General features: G+C 45.6%; 1 protein-coding gene across 7 annotated transcripts in view; it reads left to right on the forward strand.

Annotated features, from left to right (window-relative positions):
• Ttc30 (tetratricopeptide repeat domain 30) overlaps nucleotides 1-24,423 on the forward strand; it is a 199,987-nt gene that overhangs the window by 54,891 nt on the left and 120,673 nt on the right. For 5 of the 7 annotated variants that reach the window (XM_075880721.1, XM_075880718.1, XM_075880719.1 and 2 more), the window contains exons 2-4: nucleotides 9,790-9,884; nucleotides 16,870-17,051; nucleotides 18,009-18,215. In XM_075880721.1, the coding sequence (XP_075736836.1) occupies nucleotides 16,872-17,051; nucleotides 18,009-18,215 (387 nt within the window). In that variant the 5' untranslated portion in view covers nucleotides 9,790-9,884; nucleotides 16,870-16,871. The remainder of the gene's footprint in view (nucleotides 1-9,789; nucleotides 9,885-16,869; nucleotides 17,052-18,008; nucleotides 18,216-24,423) is intronic. The other 2 variants (XM_075880723.1, XM_075880724.1) reach the window with 1 other exon arrangement.

Genomic DNA, 24,423 nt, shown 5'->3' on the forward strand with positions numbered 1-24,423 from the left:
TCCGTGTGAGGGGTCCAGCGAAGGAAACCGGTGTACCACTAGAACACCGTTTAATGGCTCCCGCAGTATGCCTTCCACCATGGCAGTGGCACGCGATAGATAATGACGAGTCTTTTTTTAGGTTACGAAGCACGCACCACTTGCACATATTCAGACATACTTTCTAGAACTACAACGGAAATACACATGTCCTGAGTTCTTTACGAATGCCTCAAAGACCAACACGTCTGTCTCGTACGCAGCCGTTGGCCCATCCTTTTCGAAAGCCGGCGTTCTGCACCCTGATACAAGCATTTTCACCAGCGAAGCTTATGGATACTTGCGGCTGCTAAACAGATTAAGCAAATAAAACTACAGAAGGCAATACTATACACAGATTTCCTAAACGTAGTAAAAGCTCTCAAACATTTAAAAACACAAAAACTCTGTTCTTGACTCGCTTTATTTTTTTTTATTGACATTCTACTCATACCAGCAGCATGTTGTAGTCACCTGGGTGTCAGGACACTGCCAAATACAAGGCAACGTTTTGGTGTACCAGCTAGCTGAGTCCGCCAACGAAACCGCTACCAATACATTGATACCAATTCCTGCACTCGACTTGAAACCTTTTATAAAACGGAAGCTCAGGGGTTATTGGCAGAGCACATGGGACACACACACAGGTAATACATTTCATATCATTAAGACGCAACTTGGTCAATGGCGACGATTGTCAAAATCACGGCACAAAGAATTAATCCGTACGAGATTAAGAACAGGACATACATACACTACACATTTATTTCTTTTTTTCTGGTTGCGATTCACCTTTGTGTAATGGATGTGGAGAAGCGCTCGCCATACTTCACATTTTAGTCCAGGGTAAACAATTAGACACGCTGAGAAGACAACACTTTCTATTACCCTACCGACAACAGATACCACTTCATCCAGGAATGTTCGTGGGTAGGGAACCACTTTTCACACATAAATCGTTGTTGGCTTTTTTGAGAGACCCACGTACCTTTCATAAGATATACCCGGGCAATCCGTAGCAAGACCTCTCTAGAGAGATCTACGCTGCGGTGGCTACACTGAACAAAGCACTTGCTCACGGTCCTTGGACGCAAGTGTGTGAACGATCGAGGTACTTGTGCTAATGCCTTACATGTCACCACGGTTTTAATGCCACAAACGTTCGTCATTTATATACACTACACACATTTCATGACATAGTCATAATTTTATTACTTATATGTTTTTACCCGTTTTAGCACAAGGAATTTTAAGGCCCTTACACAGCCGCTAATCACAATCATTGTCCACATCTCTAGTCCAATGAACTGGCGCTCTTTGGCTATCAATGGCCTTTGCGCCAAAAAAAAAAAAAAAACACCGAATATCATCATCATCATTGCATCATTGGGCTGTTACCGGGCCCGTGGGTTGAAGGAGCTCGCCGTGCGTTGCGCAAGACATACCGGCACTGGCGGGTTATATGACGTTGTGGAGGTGATAGCGTCAGGCGGGCTCACTCGCTGGCCTTGACACAGACTGCGTTTGCAGAGGCAATGACGTTCGATCTGGACTCCCAGGCGTAACGAGGTGTTTGAAATTCCACACCATCAGGCGGGTTAAAACTCAAAAGTGTTAAAATCATGCGCTGACGTGAAACGTATGTAGCTGAAATAAATGACAGTGTTGGTGGTGAGCACCGCTGTAGCCGCGAACTCTATATGAAGGTCGAAGCTGCGGAAAAATAATAAAGCGCCAAATAGGTCAACCGCTCCTTTCATAGTTTCTACTTATAGTTTCAGTCATTGTTAATTGTTTCATTATTGCCTGCTATTTGTTTTCAATGTTTTAAGTCTCCTCAATGATACATTCGAATATATAATTACCTGTGAATTGGTATTTTATTTTGCCATATATATTAAAATTGTACCTGATCTACTACAGCCTTTATGTAAATTGTTCAGTTACTTCTGCTTTTGTTGTTATTAATTGCGTAGAAACTGGTGTTGTTTCAGGTGAAATGACATCATCAAGCGTGAATGCTGTCGTGTTTCTCTTTCCGAATTGTAATAATTTTGCACTTGAATGAAATAGTCAAAATTCGATGTTGTGGATGTTGGAGGTATCGACAGCCCTTTGGTGATCCGAGTGCCTACTGGCAACGCGAAAGAAGGGCCAGAGTCTCGTTGAAGGCAGTGTTTATTGCACGACCGTCTGCTCGGGCCGCGCTCTACGAACCCTATATTCCCGTCTTCCAACCGCGCATTATCGTGCCGTTGAAAAACAAACATAAACAAACACAGAGGGGTGATTCCACGAGATATCAACACGGATCCAAAAGTTGATTTTTTAGGTTTCATTGAGTATTTCATAATTCATGCACCTCTCACCAGGTAGCCCGAAAGTCAACTTCGTTTTATGATTAATGGCATAACCCTCGAGAAAAAAATATCAAACTTCACCAACACGGAGGCACCAATTTCGTCACCTGTCATTTTCGAAAATTGCAGATGTTATAAAAAGACAAATACTTTTGTTTCAAATAAGATATTTTTTACCTGAAATGCATGTCTAATGAAGAATGAACTCATACGGTTTCAAGTTTGTAGACCTTAAAAAAAGAGCTTTTAAAAATGTCTATATTTGCGACAGTTTAAATCAAGTTACGTATTCCCCATTTTTTTTCTCCGAAAGTAAAACAAGCAGCGCTTTCAAACTTGACACGTATTAAGGATATAGTGTGTTCATTAGGTACATAAATTATTGCTGCCGTAGGGCTTATGTAAATTTTTATATAATGCCTCATAATTCTCATATTGGCAAAAGTGTACTCCACTGAAATTTGAATATTAAAAAAACCCATTTTCCATTTTTCTTAAAATCTCGTAAATAGAGAACCGAAGGCCATCATACAGTAATACAGAAAAACATGTTGCAGAATTTTCTTTTTAGCTACAATATTCATGGTACAAATCAGAGCTTTTCGTGAATGCGCTGATAAGTTGAGAAATCTAGAAATCGGAACGGAAACGTGGCAATGAGCTTCAAACGCGAGTAAACGTGACCGCATTTGGTGAAAAAAGGCTGTTTCAGCACTGTGACAAGTACGTACTCATGAAGGCGCATTTATGCTCCTGATAACACAGCTCTAATGGAAGAAATCTTCGACACTGTAACTCAGTTGCAAAACATCTGTCTATATTTGCAGATAAACTCAAACATGAAAATGTTGCAAAACAAGTGTTCGGTCTCGCTAGAAAAAGGATATGCGCTTGAAGTACCCTTACTGGTATTTTGGTGGTGACTGCGAAAAACAAGAGATGCGCTCAAAATGGCTGCATCTTTTGCAGATCACACTTAGCAGTACGTGACGCTAACAAAAGACTATTACAATCAGTGCCCTCAGATGTGCTTAGCCAAACATGCCAAGAACGTATGCCTGGAACACGTGGCAACAATTTCCACTGGCTCTTCTTAAACTGACGGAATGTTTCTAGCTCGTCTGCATTTGCACACAGCAGCTTGACATTCTTGAGCTTCGCGCTCATTTGCACCACCATTTGGGATGCTGACATAATCACAGCTGAGCTTGCCGCTCTGAGGTTGTAGAGCGTAGCCTGATGCTTTAGTAGGCCACCAACGCCGGAATTGTGAGCGGTAAGGAATTGTAAGTTGTTCCTTGATATAGTTGTGGATTATTTGTAAGCAAAACAGGCATGTCCAGCATCATGGCATGTGTCATCACTGATGACGGCAAAACTTTGAATTGATTGCTTCCTTGTGACGACACACGTGAATATAGAGACCTGTCTTTTGTGCCTGTGATACGATTGTACCTCATTCGGTAAAATGGCTGTCCAATTTTTGGAGGAATCAAAGTGAAAAATGCAAGATTCTTTTTCTTGGTTCTCTTTCGCCTGGCGTATTGCTGATTTTTGAATGTATCTTAGGTAATCACGGGTAATCTACTTCACGAACCATAGACTTAGCTCTCGCAGAAAAGCACTTGTCTGGGCTTTTTTTTTACTAGATCGGCATTTTCCCATACTGCATAGGCTACCTCAATATCTTCAGGGATTCCTAAATATGTGGCTGTGAGAGCGTCCTTCTTAGCCCAATAGTCACAATGGCCTAAAAACAATCACTTGTTCGGCGGCTGCAAAGACATAGTTCTTTCAAGAAGTCCGCCGTGTAGGCACCATCGGTGACGTCTTGTAGGGCAGAAACACACTCCGTGGCATTAGCACAGTATATAAGAAGGCACACTTCTTGTTGTGGTGCAAGAAGAACCCACTTTGGCCTCAGTGAATAAAACTTTGAGAGCCCAATCGACGTGTTCGGATTAGCTTTTCTAAAGAGACGGTAAGCCTCTCGCACCGAACGGGTCATAAACCTTTTCGAAACAAGCTCCTTTTTTCCGCCAGTGATAACAGATACTACATCTTTTTTGTTGGGACTCTGCCGAGAGCAGCTATACTCATCTTTGGAGTAGTATGCCATAGCTGGCTGGACGTTAATTGGGTTCAGCCGTGTCCTCTTTACCGCATTTGATGCTAACAATATCACGTGTTTTGCGCACCAGCGTCTGGATCTGTATATCATGTAAGCTGACAAGTTTGGTATAAGCGCTTGGAGTTTTCGGCGCTCTATATCGCTCGGCAACAGTGTCAACAAACGCATGGGCTCTAGATACGAAGAACACAAGTCATAGGCTTGCTTGAAGTTCTTGAACCACCATGGGTACACACACTGCATTTTAGATCTGGTGGTTGAAAGTGGTGGTTACACACGTTATGGTGGCATTTCACGGTTACTGTAGAATTGCTGCTAAATTGTCTTGGCTCTGCATGAACTTTGCTATTTCGCTCATGCAGCTTCTCCAGTCGCATATGTGTCAATGCTTCAGGCGTGTTTACGCACCGCTCTTGACTTCTACCTTCTCCTTCTTTCGGCAAAAACTCATCAGCTCTTTCAGCTGAGAAGCCATTAGACGAAGAAAGCATATCTCTGAGGCGTCTGAAGCAGTTCTGGCAGACGTGGTCGTTGTTATGTGCATGGCGGGCAGCTTTTGGCAAAAGCTTCTGGAGGGCAAACAGGCCGATGTCTTCCACCTTGCGGAAGTTCCTTTGATGAGGTATTTTCTTTTTATGCAACATGAGGTAATCTGAACAAAAAACTCTATCCCGGCTCTTGAGGCTCAATCTACTGGCAATGCAACTATGCGGGAAACCAGCAGCTCGAAAGTGATCTATCTGTCGTCTGTTTCTATGTCCCTCACCTTTAATGAGAGCAGACGTAAAACAGCGTGCGCAACTATCCACCGTACGAATGCAAAACTGAAGTATAGTACGTTAAAATGAATTTCACAATGTTTTTGTCGATAAAATTACGGGAGGCGTAATATTTGTCGCTACTTTGAACCATATGATCTAGAGCATTGCCTCCGAGATGCGGCGCACAGCAATTCATCTGTAGAGCAGACGACGGATGACAACTTGCCCTAAAGCGTGTTCTTCGGTCTATTGCGGCAGTCTTCGTGCCCCAAATGATAAAAGTTTGTTATAAATCGTTTATGAACTCATTCAACAGTCGATTCTCTTACCCAATGTGTTGCAAACACATGGCCGTCACAGCAGCTCCATCTGTGTGTCAGTAATAGAGAGGCACGACATATTAGAAGTCTCAGTGCTCTACGTATAAGGGTGAATTCAGATACTGTAGAATATCATGTTCAAAATGTTACTCCTGTCTGCGAAAACAGCCTTTTTTCACCGAATGCGGTCACGTTTATTCGCGTTTGAAGCTCATTGGCGCTTCTCCGTTACGATTTCTAGATTTCTCAACTTATCAGGGCATTCTCGAAAAGCTCTGATTTGTACCACAAATATTGTCGCTAAAAACAAAATAAAGCAACATGTTTTTCTGTATTACTGTATGATGGCTTTCGCATGTCAATTTACGAGATTTTAAAAAAGATCGAAGATGGGGTTTTTCATTATTGAACTTTCAGTGGAGTACACTTTTGCCAATATGAGAAATTTGAAGCAATATATAAAAGTTTACATTTGCCCTACGGCAGCAATAATTTATGCACCGAATAAAAACACTATTTCCTTAAAACTTGCAAAGTTTGAAAACGGTGCTTGCATTACTTTCGGAGAAAAAAATTGGGGAATACGTACTTTATTTTTAACTGTCGCAAAATTAGACATGTTTAAAAGCTATTTTCTTAAGGTCTACAAACTTGAAACTGTACTAATTCATTCTTCAATACACATGCATTTCAGGTTAAAAATATCTTTCTTGAAACAAAATATTTGTCTTTTTATAGCATCTGCTATTTTCAAAAATGAAAGGTGACGAAATTGGTGCCTCCGTAATGGTGAAGTTTGATCATTTTTATCTCGTTAGTTATGCCGTTAATCATAAAACGAATTTGACTTTCGGGCTACCTGGTGAGAGGTGCTCGAAATATAAAATACTCAATGAAATATAAAATATCAACATTTGAACCCGTGTTGATCTCTCGTGCAATCACCCAGAGTATGCGCTCCCCCTATTCGTTGTTCTCAGCAATGAGAAATGGAATTCTCGGAACGCTCTCTTTTGGGTGCACCACTCGTGTTGGCCGTTAACGCCGACGGTCCGTAACATGATCTCGCGCTTCTGATCTTTGGTCGGGTCAGCCACATGACCCGGACCATAGCGCTCGCCTGGCCGTCCCGAAATCGGCTGCGGTAGTTCGCTTTCTGGTACAAACTCTCAAATCAATAATTCAAGGAAACTGTCACCGCCTTCCAGCCAACTCTACCGACGACCGCCTGTGGCGTCGGCTCCTCTGATCCGCGTCCACTGCAACCTTACAGCTCGAAAACGTATTCTTTACAGCTCAAAAACATATTCCAAGAAGCTCACGCACTCTGAGACTGACTCCTCCCCTCTCAAGAATGCTACCGGACACTCGTCCATTTAATATGACAACAAGTTTTTTTTTTCATTTCTTAACCAAAAAATAAAAACAAAACTAGTACACACAGCAAAACACGCAAAAGAAAACAACGATAAAGAGAAAAAAAACACACAGTCAGCTCCACAACTGCAAACGCCTGCTCGTGAATACTTCCCGGCAAGGTTCCAGCACCACGACCGTTAACATTCAGCCAAAAATTGCACTGAAACAAAACGTATCACACATCACAAATTTGTCCAAGCATGCGTGACACGTCTTGAGCTCTTTCGGGCTCTTTAAGCGCTCTCGTTGACAGCTACACTTTGTAGCTCAATATCCCTAATATATGCAGTTTGAACAGTTAACAACGCGTCATCAGCACATGTTTAGCCACACTTTTTTGTGTGCCCTACTCAAAACTACAATTCCACGTCAACACATTCCTGTTATCGGTTCATCTGCGGTAACGTACATACATATCATCGCTAACAAGAAAACGAGCCGAAAATAAACAATGTAAGCAGATGTGCCAAAGTCATATTTGAAATCAAACCCGAATAACATGCAAACAGAAGTCTTGAATTCAACAACACAACAACAATATATAATTGATATGTTGGGTTTAACGTCCCAAAACCATCATATGATTATAAGAGACGCCGTAGTAGAGGGCTACAGAAATTTCGACCACCTGGGGTTCTTTAACGTGCACCCAAATCTGAGTACACCGTCCTACAACATTTCCACCTCCATCGAAAATGCAGCCGCCACTGCCGGGATTTGAACCCGCGACCTGCGGGTCAGCAGCCGAGTACCTTAGCCACTAGACCACCGCGGCGGGGCAACAACAATACATAAGCCACAACTTGCAACCATGGCCACTCAACGTTGTTACTTCATACACTACTTATTACGTATTCTGCACTTCAGAACAGTGAAAATATTACGCACACTTTGTTTAAAAAAAGCAAGGAAAACGAAAAACCAGAGCTAATCTCTACGCTTCCTGTCTGAGGCGCGAAAGGGTATCCACCGCCTTGTTGAGTGTTCCCTTTATGTGCATCATTTCTGTATTATACTTCCGAAGTGTTAATGCCCAACGTGTGATCCTTGCACTAGAGGGAGATGAGCGGGATAGGAAAGTTAGCGAGTCGTGGTCAGTTCTACCACGAACACTTGTACCAAAAAGCCATGTATCTAGGCTTTCTAGTGCCCACACAATTGCGAACGCCTCTCGCTCGATTGTAGACCACTTCTGCAGCGCAGGGGTTAATTTCCTACTGAGGAATGCCATGGGGCGCTCCTCTCTGTCTGCCTCTTCAGAAAGACAAGCGCCCAACGCTTTTTCGGAGGCGTCTGTGGCCAAGTAAAATTCATTACCTAGAATCGGTGCAGTTAAACTCGGAACCGACGCGAGGGCGCTATTCGCCGCATGGAACACATGGTGTGCCTCCGCGGTCCATGGCAAGATCTTTGGGACTCTCTTGTTCGTTAACCTTGTCAATGGGAGCACTAGGCTTGAGTATTCCGGGACATACTCTCGGTAATAATTGAGAAGTCCCAGCACACTTCTCAGTTCTTTCTTTGTTTTGGGTGGCCTGAGCTTCTGAATGGCGCGAAACTAATCCGAATCGGGAGCATGAATGCTAGAACCCACCTCATGTCCAAAATAATTCTCCCGCGGTTGTGCAAAAATACATTTTGCCGGGTTTACTCTTAGTCCCGCTGACTGTATTGCCTGCAGAACTGCGCGCAGGTGGCGCATATGGTCCTGCCATGTCTCTGAGAATACCACCACGTCGTCCGCACGCGTATTGACGGTGATTCGCAAGTATCTCATCGACTATCCACTGAAACATCGCAGCAGAGTTACGCAGCCCATACGGCATGACTTTCCAAGCATAAAAGCCGCTTCGTGTCGCGAAGGCAGCAAGCATCGGTGATTCTCTACTAAGTGGCATTTGCCAGTATCCCCCTGTCATATCCAAAATAGATATGTACTTTGTTTTTGCAATGGTGTTCAGTTACACTACCCATCGGGAAGCTACCAGGTTTCGTTAGAGCGTTAACATTTCTATAATCTACGCACACTGATCGAGGCATCTTTTTTGGTGGCACAGACAATCGGATGGGCGAAGGAGCTCTGCACCGGGTATATAGAGTATCCTTCGATCAGCTCACTCATCTGCCGTTCTACTTCCGCTCTCAGAGCCATTGAAACTTTATAGATCTGCGTTCTCGACCGCTTAGCCCCCGGAAGAAGAGTGATTTTGTGCTCTCTCAATCTACATCAGCCTAGTCTGCTTGACATGACCTCTCGAAAATCATGCAGCACACCACGTAGCTCCTTTTTATGCGAATTCCTCAAATTAGTGGCCTTTCTTTGCCCCCTAGATTGTTCGCGAAGTTTGCTGGCATGCGGTACACTCTTAGGCGAAAGGGTGTTAAAGGGGTGCGTGGTTCGTCCTTTTGGGGACTAATGGGGCTGCCACAACCATTATTTTCTTTAGGGACCAATGGCACCGGGTCTAACAGTTAGTTTCCACTAACGAGCTCAAGGGACTAACATTTAGTCCTCACATTTACACCTTAGTAACCGTTAGCCCCACACTTCACCTCAAAGGACTAACCTTTAATCCTCACATTCGCACCCTAAAGGGCAACTGTTAATCCCCAAATTTACACCTTACCAGGCAACCGTTAGTCCTCGCAGTGGCATTTCGCTGCACGAAGGGTTAATCCACTCAAATACTCCAATCAGATGAACTTTTTATACCCAGTTCAAACATTGTTTGTTTATTTTCCGCCAGGTCTAACACTTTTTCGCCTGTTTTTCTTTGCAGTGAGCAACAAATTGCGCAGAAAAGAACACGCGAACAAGTTTTCAGCCACCTATGTGTAACTGCATTCGTAGTCACGGCAACAACGAAAGACAAAAGTAAGGCACAGAAATTTTTTATTTTTCTATCTACACATGAAGTTTTTCCTTTCTTTTAAATGAATTCATGGTGAAGTGTACAAGTCCAGTTTCGTTGTCACATCTTGTTCACTCCTTGTGGAGCTCCTCCGATGGAAGCGATAGGACAGGCATTGCAGACGCCAGCGCACGCAGCTTTCTGCCTCTTGTGTTCTCATAGATGCACGTACAATTATATAGTAAAAATAGTTTGATACACGTGACAGAAGATGAAGATGCATGCATATGGCAAGTACTTGCACGTTAATATAAAACCATGCGTGTAAAATATGACACACAAATAACTTCACCTTCACATCTCTCACAGTCCTTCTCAAGCTGCTCTGACGAAAGAGATGGACGACAGGCATCGCAGACGCTAGCGCATACAGTCTTCAGCACGGTGTGTGCCTATGGCTGCACAATAAGTATGTAAATAGTGAGTCACACGTGAGAGAGCATGAATACGAATGCATATGAGAAATACGTGCAAGGTGAAAAAAAACATACGTGAGATATGGCATGCTAATAATTTTACCGTGATGTCACACATCGTCAAAGACTCATTGCGATCCCTGTAGCGCAACAGCTTAGGAGCAGTGGCCGCAGCCACAACTCCACGAAACACCGTGCCGCCAGCAAGTCAGCGAGTTCTAAGCGAGCGACGTCTTTCAGCTCGAGCCAGCGAATGCGAGACCAAACACGGTGCTGCACGCGGAGTGTCTGCAGCCAGCGAACTTCGAAAAGGGGAGCGAGCGTATGCTTGGCCACCGCCATGGACAGCACCGAGATGGTTTCGAGCTAGCGCCAAAAAATCGACGGTAATGCGGCCCTTTTCCACAAACTCGAGCGAGTGCAGCGCGCAAACGCGAGTCCGCCGCCGCTGCCAACGGACGGCGCCGAGCTGCTTGTGACCGACTGACGGGAAAGCCAACTGTAATGGCGGCCATATTTCACTGAGTTCCGACGCTAGCGAAAGCCCCGCCAGCCCGTGCTGTTGCACATACAGTGCGTGACATACTACAACCAAGCTCGCTACGAGAACCCGCAACGTGTTTTCGACGGCTCCCAACACAGCGACGACGTCTCGGCCCAATATCGTCAGCCCGGAGCTCATCGCGGCGGCGAAGACGGGCGAGCAGTCGATGATCGAGCGTACGCGAGGCCAACGACAATGGTGGCCGATTTCCAGGTGTTCGCAAAGCACAGGCGAACTGCAGATGCCCAAGCTGACCTTCGTGGTGCATTTTGTGTGTGTGATATACAACATGACCAAGCCCGTTGCCAGCAAGCGCGATCCGTATCGCACACGCAAGAAGTAGAGTTGAGAAATGAATGATAACCTACCTGCGAAAGAATCCAGCGCTTATTTCTGCCCTGAGTCGGACTGAAGTACATACCCGATTGGCCTGCTGTCTTCTCGGCTGCCATGTTGGCCTTCCCAACTGTTGCTGTTGTGTGTTGGTCGTGACTACAACTTGAAGCCAGAGATATAAAGCGCAGCGTGGTAACGTGTCGAGGCTTTCTCCAGATTTCATGGATGCAGTGAAACGTAAAAGCAGCAGCCCACGCTCATTCAAGCGTACACACAAGCACCACGTCATAATTCCTAGATCGTCGAATTCAGGCGGCCGTGGTCGAGCACTCCGATCGCGACGCAACTCGAACCGTCGCCAGCAAAATACAGGGAAAGACTGAGTTAGAAGGAAAGGAGGACGGCTAGTCACCTTGGCAACGCTTTGCGCACTGCCTGCAATTCGCGGGCGGTTCATCCCTTTGGAGCGTGTTTGGCGACTCAGTGGTTTGTGCTTGGCACGCTTTCCTCTATGGTTGCTCCTCAACGGTCTATCTGTTCATCGCGCCCGCCTATTGGGCTCCATCACTTTTTTATCGGGTAATTTTGCGTTAGAATGTACGATCCCCAGACTTCCGAACTCCATGTCTGGCTCAAACACCACGCCCACCACGTTAGTAGGCGCGTAGTATGGCCTCTACATATTTGCATGTATGAGTTTCTTAGTGCCCACCACATCTACGATCAAGTAGCTTTCAGGACGTCTTCTTTCTTTCACAACCAAAGGACCAAACAATTTCGGCTGCATTTTTCCTTTTAATGCATCCTGCATCACAAGTACCTGATACCCTTTGCTGAACTCCTGTTTTTTAGCTCGGAAATTGTATCTGTGGGCATACCTTCTTTGTATTTGATCACATCGTTCATCCACCACCCTCACGGCCTCACTAACTATTTGCCGAAGATATTCAAGATATGCCACTGCTGGTTTGTTCTATTCCGAGGGCGGTGTCCACTTGGCCGTCTAAGATTTGCGCAGATACTGAGTGGGCCATGAGGGGACCGACCATACATGAGTTCGAATGGCGAAACCCGTGTGACGCCGTGTTCAACTTCGCGGTAAGTCCACAGCAAACAGAGAACATAGCCGTCCCAGTCCTTTACATGTTCCTCTAGCACTTGACGTTACATGCCTTTAAATGTGCCATTCGACCGTTCAACAATACTATTGCTCTGCGGGTGATCAGGAGCGGCAAACTTCATCGCAACTCCTAGCCTTTCCATCAATTGGGTGGTCAGTTTCGCTGTAAAGTTCGCGCCCTGGTCGCTGCATATCAACTCCTGTGTCCCATAACGGGCGAATACCTCAATCAGAGCGTGACATGTCGCCTTAGTCGTTATGGCACGTAAGGGTATAACCTCGGCCCACCGAGTGCAAAGGTCTACTACACTCAAGGCATATTTTTGGCCCCGCGATTATTCGTGCTCCATCGGTCCTATACAGTAGAGATAAACGAATTCAAACGGCTTTTGTGGACGATTGAGGGGCGTTATGCGCACATGGTCTGTTGTCAGTTTACGTGAGTGCACCTGGCAACCATTCCATGTCCGACAATGACGCTTCACATCCGACACTCGTGACGGCCAAAAGAAGGCACTCTTGATGCTTTTCTTTGTCTTTTTTTCAGAAACGTTACCTCCTCACGGGATATTATGAGCTAATGCGAAAACTTCAGTGCGACGAGGCTTCGACAGCACCAGTTGCAGCCGTTGTTTACAATCCAATGACTCCTTGTGAAACAACAGCTGCCCCTGAATGACCATGCCTTGGGTCCCGGCCTTCGCCTGCTGCCGTGCATCTGCTAACGGTTCATCGTCCATTTTCTCTTTCGCAAATGAGCCTTCAGTAGGTGGTGTAGGCTGCTCCTCCTCTTCCGTGTGACCCCCCTGCAGGAGCTTTGCTGCAGCACCGACGTTAGTTACGCTAACGATTTCTTTTCGATCCTCTGAGGGCTGTTCAACCTCGTCGCACTCCACGCTGTCTCTGTAGTAATCATTTTCTATCTTTTCATCTGGTCCAACTCTGGCTCCACAACGTGCGCTACCTTTAAAAACCTCGTTCGATTCCTCACTATCCTCAAGAGGCGCAGCGTTATCGGTGCTAGTATGGTCTACAGACTGTACCCCATATTCTCTCGCGAAAGTTCCCTCTTGCTTCTGCGGTACCTCCACCAATGCACATTCGCCGCCTTCGGTATCATCCTCTGGCTCATACGCGGCCAGGCGGTGACACTCGAAATCTTCGTAATTGGCTGTCGAACACTACACCAATATATTGAAATTCTTTTGCATGCTCAAGTTTGCAGTTCTTCATTGTAAGTCGAAATGACTTGCAGTTTACATTTCGGTAACGGGAATGAAAAATGGTGTATTTGGCTCTTTTTGCATTAAGTGTTATTTGTTCCCCGTAAACCACATACAAATATTTTTTAGTTGTTTATTAGCTCTATATTTTACATCGGCTATGTTATCGGCAGTAACTTCACGTACTAACCTGTCCCTCCCGTTTCTCTTCGTGACGACGCGGCATGATGGGATACAAGTGAATATTTCAGTTCCTCGATTTCCAGCTCAAGCTTGAGAGCATCAATCCGGAGTTTTAATGACTCTGTGCTACTCAATTTATCTTCTGGAGCGACACCAGCATCCGAGCTGTTGTCCGTGTCGTTTATATTTCAAGACTCCCAGAGAGTGCCGGAACGTAAATGCATTCACTACAGAGCCATCATAAGAGAGCCCGAAACGTATCTCACCATACGATGTGATGCTCTCTGCCAGCTGCTCCTGTAGCTGCTGGCCTTGGCGTGTCCGGAAGACCCTTTGTTTCGCGACTGCCACACGTCTGATGGCACCGAAGTTCGATGAGGTGTTGAAAAAAAACAAAAACAAAAAGAATGCACCACACAATTGCCACACCGCAGCAGTGTTACGATGTATTCTGCGCTACACCTTGTCGGATTACTGGCGACACCAAGCGAGCTTCCTCTTGGCGCTGTTATCTGCCTGACAAGGCCTCCCTCACCGAAGTGCTAATGCCGTGACGATTGGCACCTGCCTCTTGCGGACGCTCTTTCTCCGACCTCCTTCAATACCGACCACACTCTGGCCGTGGGCTTCTTCAGGCTCGCTCTGAGTATTCTAACTTCTTCCAACGGTCTAGGAAGTCAGCTATTTTTCGCGCCTCTTCACTAGTGCACCAGTGCCTTCAAAGTCGGCCGAGTTGCGGTGATCATGTAGCAGCTCACCTTCACCAAGGCTCCGGTGTTATCCTCGCTGTGGGTGACAGCCCCTTGGTGATCCGAGTGCACGCTGGCAACGCGATTGAAGCGCCAGAGCCTGGTTTAGCCAGCGTTTATTGCACGACCATCCGCTTGGGCCGCGCCCAACGAACCCTTTGTCCCGTTTTCCAACCGCGCGTTCCCGTGCAGTTGAAAGACAAACATAAAGAAAACACAGAGTATGAGATCCCCCTCTTCCTTGCTCTCAGCAAGGAGGAACGGCATTCTCGAGACGTTCTCTTTCGGGCGCAACACCCGTGTTGGCCATTATGGCCAACGGACCGTAACATGATCTCGCGCTTCTGCTCCTCAGTCGGGTCAGCCACATGGCGCGGACCACAGCGCTCGCCTGGCCGTCCCGAAATCGGCTGCGGTGGTTCGCTTCCCCGGTAGAAACTCCCAAATCAATAATTCAGGGAAGCTGTCACCGCCTTCAAGCCAACTCTACCGACGACCCCCTGAGGCGTCGGCTTCTCGGACCTGCATGCGCTGCAACCTTACAGCTCGAAAACATATTTCAAGAAGTTCACGCACTCTGAGACTCACTAAATCAATGGAGCAAACGGGAGTTTTGTGTTGGTCTCCCTCGTTGGTGATAAACGGTATCAGATCGTGAATTAACATTGTTTCTCCAACCTTTTATTTACGTAACTTCCCAATGAAGTAGAATTCTGGTCTTAGACCCTTACTACACCGATTGTGTAGTACACCGATTGTGTGTCGTGGGAGAGTACGGTCATAATTCCGGTAGTATGAAACCACTATAAAGCTTAATGCAGCTAGTTCTCGTGTACAGTGTACATAATGACTAAAAAGAAAAAAAAACACAGAAACCATGGTAATGATTTATTTATATTGGGGGTTGAATGTCACAAAACCACAATATGATTTTGAGACTTACCGTAGTGGAGGGCTCCGGAAATTTAGACCACGTGGGGTTCCTTAACGTGCACGCAAATATGAGCACACGGGCCTACAACATTTCCGCCTCTATCGAAAATGCAGCCGCCGTAGCCGGGATTCGTTCCCGCGACCTGCGGCTCAGCAGTGACCATGTTTGGGATACATGGTATGAGCTTACAAAATTCCAGAAAAATTCATTGAGCCAGTGTCCCAGAAAGAGGTTAGGTACGCTTTGAAATCTGTGACATCCCGTTTCATGCATTCGGCGCGAAATTTACCAAAAATGAAAAGCTGCACCTCGAATTTCTGTGCTATCAACAAACCTGCAATGATCAGATAAACGGTATTAGTTTTGAGAATAAAGTTTAGTAATCTCACCTAATTTGTACGTTTATTATACTGTGTCTTTCGTTAAATGACTTAAAAGCGTTAGTTTAAACTGTAGTAGATGTGAGCGCAAACAGGAATCAGCCACAAGTGGTTAACAGGACTACATGAGCTATACTATACCTGTAGTCGCGTTCTCCTCTTTTGTATCACTTTTTTATTTTTTTGCGCTCGAACCTCTTTTTCAGCATCCCTTTAAACGACCCAATCATTGGGAATCATTACCCCCCGAGGCGATTTTGATTGATATGTGATTGATTGATGTGTCAGGTTTAACTTCCCAAAACCACCATATGATTATGAGAGACGCCGTAGTGGACAGCTTCAGAAATTTTGACCACTGGGGGTTACAGGGCAATTTTACATCTCTATGCTATACCAAGCACTTTATTTTTTCAGTGCACATGACACTTACGATTGTTTTATTTGAAAAGAAAAACGATTCAAACACTAGGTTATACCTGTCCTAAAACCAGCGCAGGGAAAACGCCCAACAGCCTTGTGGAGTGCGCGTGTTTTTATTGGACAGAAAGCGGTGTCTGAAACTTCATTGGTTTAGTATTAGCAGCGCGAAAATGTGCAGCGCATCTGCTATATGAATTAGCCCTGCGCACTTCCACCTGTTGTGGTGAAATTCGATGCTGACGCCCACACTTCGTTTCCGCCTAAGGCTTCACAAAAGCGCCTCTACATATACACGGCGATGGCCTGCGTGAGGCCTTTTCTGGAAGAGCTTTCATACATGATGCTATAATAACAAATAGGGGTTCTGCAAGTCTCGTAGGAGTGAAACTTACTTCTTTTATCATTTCCGCTATCATTTCTGCACTTGTGCTACCATATTGAGCAATATGTTTGGCCCTAAAGAAAGCTTCGAAAAGATACAAATTTTCGTTATCTGACTTAACTAAAGCATACACTTAGTGGAGGGCTGCAGTGACGTGATCGGCTATGTAAGGTTGCCATTATTCATTTGAATAGATGTGTTTGGCGTAATATGTGGTCACTAGATTTATTTTCGCTTTTATATGTACTTCACTTGCAGACATGGCATCGTGGGCGCGCCCCATACGGGACGGCGAATACACCAGCGTCATCTATGGCCTCATCCGCGAAGGCCGACTCATCGAAGCTGCCTCAGCGTTGGCGGACTGCAGTCGCCGACAGGGGGCGTTGGGAAGCCGTGCTGCGCTGTCGCTGCTTGCATTTTGTCACTACCAAGCACAGGTATAGAAATATAACCAAGGAATTCCGTCAGTAGAAATCTGTCCTAGACTCTCGAAAATCAGGGAAACGCGATATTCTTACAATGCTCTCACAATTTCTTTTTTTGAAGCGGCATAAATGTGAAGTTTGTTATAGAAATCATTCATTCACGGCTTATTTAGTTAACGCCAGCATATTTTACTGTTCTGCTATACCGTGTGCCTCGACCTCGAGATGTTATGTCCTCTTTACCAAATCTGTTCTCTAGATTATATATATGCATGCATGGGTGCTGCGTCACAGGTAGTGACGTCGGAGAAGACACCCTTTGTTTGGCCGAACTTCTGACATAGAAACTGTAGGTCAAACTTTAGCTACACACTAGCATAAACAGCGGCAAACAGATGGTCGGCCGTCTTTATTCTGATCATCGTTGGAACACGCCGTCTTTTATACATCATGCGTCAAATTTTACAGCTTTATCAATTGTAATCGCGAGAGCTCTAGAATAAGCTTGAGTGTTCGTGTCATGCAGGCAATCTTAACAAATTGACCTACCAAAGTCCTGAATCTTTTCGAACACCACAGGAGCGGTTTGCACTGCAGTTTGCTTACGGACATTGTAGGCGAATACCAAATACGTCAAAACGGTATAAAGAAACACGCGTAGCAATATGTATGCATGTATGCCTACTTGCCGGCATGCATGCATTCATGCGGCCGTTCATCTCTTTCTCTCTCTGTGTGTGTGTGTGTGTGTGTGTGTGTGTGTGTGTTTGTGTGTGTGTGTGTTTGTGTGCGCGCGCCAAGATAACACAAGCTGTCTGCATCAGCATCAGGCATTTGACCGCTCCATCAAGACTGCGAAGCAATAACATGTAGTGGAAGAAACCACGAGCCGCACTCCTCTTAACCAGCAGAGTGCCAAATTTATCATAGATTGTTGTTTTTGCAGTTTGAATTCTTGCTCCATTGCAGGAGTTCGAGCAGGCGGCCTCATGTTACGAGCAGCTGTGTACCCTTTGCCCAGAAGAGCCACGTTACGCGTTGAGCCGTGCACAAGCGCTATACCAAAGCGGACAAGCATACGATGAGGCCCTCCAGGTAGCAGCTGCTTTGGCAGAGGACAAGCCTGAGATGGCACCGGCTGCGAGACAGCTTCAGGCCGCTATCCGCTACGCACAGGTAAAGAGTTCATAGTCAATATGCGTGACAACAGCTGTACTTGCTCTATGATTACTGTAAGTGGTACACAGAAGTCATGAGCACATCAATTGTGCCGTGATTTTAAAATATGGATGGCCTACAGGCGAGTTTCTGGTACAACTGAAGTAAAGCAAGAATGTAGATAACTGTAGATGACATGCATCATTACGACACACACTTTTAACAAATTTGTATTGTGCTTACTGACTTTGAAGTAGTAAAAAGTCACAGCTTTGCTGCAAAGGCGAAGCAATGAACGTGATAGCAACACTTTGAAAGGTTAGGCGCAAAATGGAAATCAGATCGAAACGTTCCTCGCATGTCTGGCGCAGAAATTACACACGAAACGTACCCACAAGTACGGATGCACGCAAACAAGCGTCTCATTTGTTACTTCGCTGAGTCTGAAAAGCGCGAGCTTTTCGCGAACAGAGACTGCAATAAATGCAGTGACCTTTGCGCGCCCAGTATCTGCAGCAGAATTGTTCCACGTAAAGCCCGAGGCAAGCCAAGGCGTACGATCTTCCCCTCTTCGCCACCGCGAGATAAGGGCACGCGAGGAGCGTAGATTCCCCTTTCTATGCCGGGCAAACTACACGTAGAAGATTAGAGCGGGTGCCGTTGCGCGATGTGGCAACGTGCGCTCATTGCGCCATCTTTCTGGTAATGTCCGAAACACAGAAGCGGTAAGTGGTAGATATAATTAGCTTGCCGTTTGAGTGGAGAAGAATGTTTTCCGGGGTAGCTTACTGGTTAACGCCTCGCTTTCACGACGCAGAGGTCCCACGCTCGATTCATCGCGGCAGGGTGTTTTTTTTTCTATTTTTTGCGTTTTTACATATATAGATACGTAAACATATATGGTGCATGACATCGACGCCGGCGGCAAAATATTGCCGAGAGTGTCCATATATTTGCTTTCGCAATAATAGGAGGCTCAACATTCACTACATAATTAAGAACTGCAAAAGGTTAACGACAAGGTTGTTAACTTACTACTACGTCATTCACTACGTGCACTTACAACACACCAGAAGGTAGTAAGAGTAAGTAACAATACAACCACTGTTACTACTTAGTGACAGGCAGTCAGTAAAGCTGGTAACTTTATTAATGCGACAGCGTTAAAGAGCTCGTTTCGCAGATATTGCAGTTTCTATGCTTGTGAACGAAAAATGATCTTATGCATGACCGAGAAAGAAAAAACGGTGCAAATAAAATAAATAAATGATAAAAAAAGCATGGATCTCAGTAGGGACCGAACCAGAGCTGTTGGGGTCCGAGTGTGGCTCGTTTGCGTGGCAAGCGGATTTTCCACTACACGGCCATGCCTCTGCTTGTTAAAACAGTAATAAGAACTTTCTCTCCTTTGAAACGCAGTGAAATTAGCTTTCATACTTCACAAACACACGCGTCCAGTATACATACTTCACAATGCAAAATTAAATATTGCAGAAATATTGAGTGGTACAACGTCCATTGCCAATGGGCGTCAGAATTTGTAATTGTCATAATGGCTCCATGGTTGAAAGCTAAGCTGGTACACCACTACAAGAGGCACACACACTACTGCACCTATTCTCTTAAGCCCATTTATAGCGGGTTCATAGCAAATTTCAAAAGGTTTCATGCACTAAGGATTCGAAATACGTACTAAGAACAGTATGGCGCCATTGCGTTCAACTCCCAAAGGAGTTGAACGCGAGTTTACCAGTTCTCGTTAGCACGTGCAAGACGGAATTGCTTGTGAATTGTAAAGAGACACTTTCATGGAAGTTTCAAGCTGTCAAAAGAAATCATACACCGTTAGCAATTAGCCCCGAGAAGTTGGAGTGGCGCCTCCTGGTGGGGGCCCTGGGTGACGCACGTCACGGACTCTCCGATGCCCGCCGCCGCAAGCGTAAAAATAATCACGCTCTCGCTTCGTGCTCTGTTCCGCTGTTTTAGTTCACTTTCTGCTCCTCTGAAGCTGTACATGACGGAGGGAAACAAAATATGTATATTTTCTGGTAAAACAATAATTGTTTACTTTTGCTTCTGCACAATCACGCACTCGACCATAGGCAATATATAGAAGAGGTGAAAAGGTCTGTGTCGCGCTGATAACCCCAATAATGGATTACAATCTTGGCCACGGCAGCCGCATTCCAGCGGGTGTGAATAGCAAATAAAAACACTTCTGCTTGAGTACAACATTCATTGGCCCATAATCATGCGGTTTTGGGACGCAAAACACAATATTTAGGCCATTAGGTTGAGGGGTTCATGGGTGATTCCTATAGCATATATGAGGATTTACCCTCCTGTAGTGGTATTTTTATTGAAGGAATCCACGTATATGGACACACTTTCCGCTGGTGTGCTAAGACCCACGCCCGCTTGCATTATCGAGTTTCGCAAAATACATCGTATACATATGCGCTCACCCTGGAATGCCATCGCCGCTATTGTGTCTGTTTTTCTTGTGCACATGCTCACTAAACATGTCGTTCAATTTCATGTTTCCCACGCAAGAAACTTGAAGCTTCATTTCACCAACTTAATGAGGGTAAGTGCAATTGAGGTTGTGTGAGGAAAATAATTCTCATTGAGATCAGGTTATATCTTCATGTAGAATCACAGCAAGCACTCGTCACTACGAGTTTAGATATGCACCTCACAAACTAATTTTCTTTGAAGCTAATTTTCTGTATGGGGTCATGACTTATGAGACCAGCTCTCGTCGCCTTATCAAGGCAAGGTTGTTTATATATTACTTGGGCCAATTCGCTGACTTTGGCATCGAAAAGGTTCATTTCGACTTCCCGGTGTTTGAGTTGGAATTTCTGATATCAGCGGTGCTCCTGTGTGAAGCGAACAGTCCTGCTTGTGACGCGGCCGCAGATCACCCAAGCATTTCAGAAAAAAAGGGTATACAACTACACGATACCTGGCAACTGTTGCGAAGAAACATGTACATATAATCCGAGTAAACAGACATATCCCAAAATTTCCGGAATTGTTGTGTGTTGCAGTAAACTTTTTATTTTCCGAATATTTTAAGTCCGTGCTTATGGCAGTCATATTCATGTAAGGTCTCCCGTTGGAGAAAGCTCCATTCATTGTAATCATTTAGAGTTTTCGCAGACGCAGGCGTAACTTTCACGGCAAAGCGCAATGTATTTAAGGAATTGCAAATATTCTAATTTATTTGTGATATTTCTGCACACATTATTTCCCATTCGGGAGCCTATGCCTAGTTGTAATCATGTTAGCACCACTAAGCATATTTCTTCCTATAGCACCCATTTCTTGGTGTGCGCAATGAAAACAGCAGTTTTCACAGTACATTTGGCATTCGGATGGCAGTTTGCCTATTCTAAGTTAAATTATGCAAACTTTTCACAGCCTCGATAATTTTTGCTAGTTATGATTAACTTTGTATCTTGAGATATTTGCGTCACGCAATTGAGCAGTAATCACCAACGTATCGCTCAAGAGCGGGTATGTGGCCAGGGCGGCAAAAGGAGACAAGCGGCGGCGGATAATGGTGCCCTTGCCGTGCCGTCACATTGCCGCCACCGAAGTGACGTCAGTGTTTGCTCTCGGGCCTAATAAATGCTTTCTATTTACAGCGAGCACCGATGCAGATTTGCTACACAATCTGGCAAAGTTATTTGACTTCATGTACTATGAATACAGCATATTAGAGAATAAAGCTAAATATTACGAGCATGCATTGGCTAAACTCACAGAACTACAGCTTGCACACAAAGTATGAGTAGCAATTTATTTTATACCAAGTCAGTAAGCCTTAACGAACGCTTACAATGGTAATTGAAAAACAAAAATGCAAATCTTAAGGCAAACATTTATTGAAAAAAAAAACAGGAATGGCGGATGCCTTAATTCGGGCACCTCAGTGTTCCGCAGTACACAACTGTGAGGCAGCTAACTATGACGTTCGCCGCTTTAAGGGATGGAAAGAAAGTATGTATATCCTTTTCGATAGCGGACATAAAGACCCTTAGATTTGGCGATCTAGCGGATATTGAGGTTCAGGTTTTCCCGACTGCCAAGGTCTTTTCGTGGCCAGGCAGGCTGTCGCGAACCTCTCGCTCTCAAAGAGCTGCTTTTGGAGGTAACTGGGCTGAAGAGCCGATGAAGAGTACGAGAGGTTTAGTTACATAGTTACAGAACAATAATTCGAAACAGAAACTGACTCTCAGGCATTCGCCTGCCCCTTTGTAACCTTTCACAATCCCTTGACACGAGGCGTAGCGAAACGGGGAAAGCCGTTTTTACCCAATCAGGTTACCACTGTTGAAAGCAATTTTGCCGGCAACGGCCCCAACATACGCACACACACTTCACAAAACATGGGAGATGATTTGGTCTCCAACCAAAAGTTTTGAAGGAACCCGACGTTTCGAAACTGACTTATTTCCTTCCTCAGGGGTGACTGCGGAGGCTAAGTAGCAGCGGCGTCTTCAAAGCACTCACGGGATGGATAATGACCCCCCCCCCTATCTCTCTCTCGAGTGCAGTCCGTGTGTATACAATGGGGGAAGGGTTCCGAGAGAGCAGTTGATGTTACGGGCTGTGCTCTGGATGTGCCACGACTCGAGTAACAAACCTTCTCCTCCAGTGGTTCGCTTTCAAGGATGACCGTCGCTTCGAAATTCATCTGGTGATCCAACGTCGCAGCATGTTCGGCGACTGCGCTGCGCTCTTTGTAGAACTTCCGCACATCGTTCGCGTGTTGCTTCAGTCGTTCCGGTAGGTTTTTCGTCTCGCCGATATACGACGAGGGATACTCGGTGCATGGAATATTTTAAACGACACCGGGGGTCCTGTCTATTGTTGGCCGGTCTTTCGGGTGGGGGAGGAGGCAGCCCAGCGTACACGAAGGCACGTGCGCGATGCGAAGCCCTTCCTCCTTGAAGATCCGCGCCAACATCTCGCTCGTTCCCTGAACGTATCGAACCGGTACGCGTTTCGGGGGGCTGCCAATTAAAATCAATTGGGTTTTTCGTATCCTCTCGCTCTGCACAGTGGGTGTCGGCTCGAATGAAGTTATTTGGGTATCCGTTTTTTCTTTGGTCCGAAATTACGCGGGCGTCTTCTTTCTTCTACTCTGTGTCTTTACAGCACAAATTCCTTGCTCTCTCGAGTAGCGTGGTCACAACCGAGGCCATGTGCCAAGTGGGGTGGAAAGAATCGAATTGAAGGTAGCGGCCAGTGTGCGTTGGTTCTCCTATGAATGGAGAACTCAAGGCCGTTGTGCTTTTTTGCCACCTGGACGTCGAGAAAGGACAGGCAGTGGTCGCTTTCACACTCGGTCGTGAATTGTATGGCTGGGTGCACGGTATTTATGTGCTGTCTGAAGTTTTCAACTTCAGACCTTAATGGTGCAGAAGCAATTGTCCATATAACGCAGAAAAAACTTGGGTCGCGCCGAGAAGGAGCCGAGTACTTTCTCTTCTATGTACTCCATGGTCAGGTTCGCCATCATGACGGACATGGAAGCTCCCATCGTGGTTCCACTGTTCTGCTTGAAAATAGCCCCTTTGTAGAAAAAGTACGCACTGGAAAGGCAGAACTCCAGTAGACGACAGAGCTCGTCTGCACACAGCACAATCACTACACAAAACATATATTGTTCCGGCCACGCTTTCGCATCCGGGGAATCGTGCTACCAGCAAACGGGATGCAACGAGTCCATCGTGTCACTGCTCGGGCTGACCACCGACACTGTTGAACGGTGGTCGCTGGCAAAGCAACTACAATGACATGTGGTTGGTCATCTGGCGTTGATTTGAGCGTCGGTGACCTCTCAGCCATAAATGCACAGCGTGGTGGTCTGAAATCCGTCTTCGGTGGAAATGGCTTTGCTGCTTCCGTGTACAAAGGCGCCACGTGTCGCATTTCCGCACCGGCACAAGTGACAGCAGTGGTGCCTGAAGTAATTACTACCACGCACCTCCCAATACATGAAATACAGCGGGGTATTTGCGCGTTCCTCCTTCTCGGCGGCTGCCTTTCTTTCATCTCAGCGTTCGCGGTAAAGGCGGGCTCACCGATCACAACAAGGAGCACGTTGCGCCAGAGAAGAGCTAGGAGAGCAAATGGTTTCTGACTGCATATAACAAGAGCTCTATTTGGTATTTAGTTCTCCGTAGTTGTATCGTAGTAACAACACAATAAC

The sequence above is a fragment of the Rhipicephalus microplus genome, chromosome X (assembly GCF_043290135.1).
Source record: "Rhipicephalus microplus isolate Deutch F79 chromosome X, USDA_Rmic, whole genome shotgun sequence".
In the NCBI taxonomy this organism is placed as follows: domain Eukaryota; kingdom Metazoa; phylum Arthropoda; class Arachnida; order Ixodida; family Ixodidae; genus Rhipicephalus; species Rhipicephalus microplus.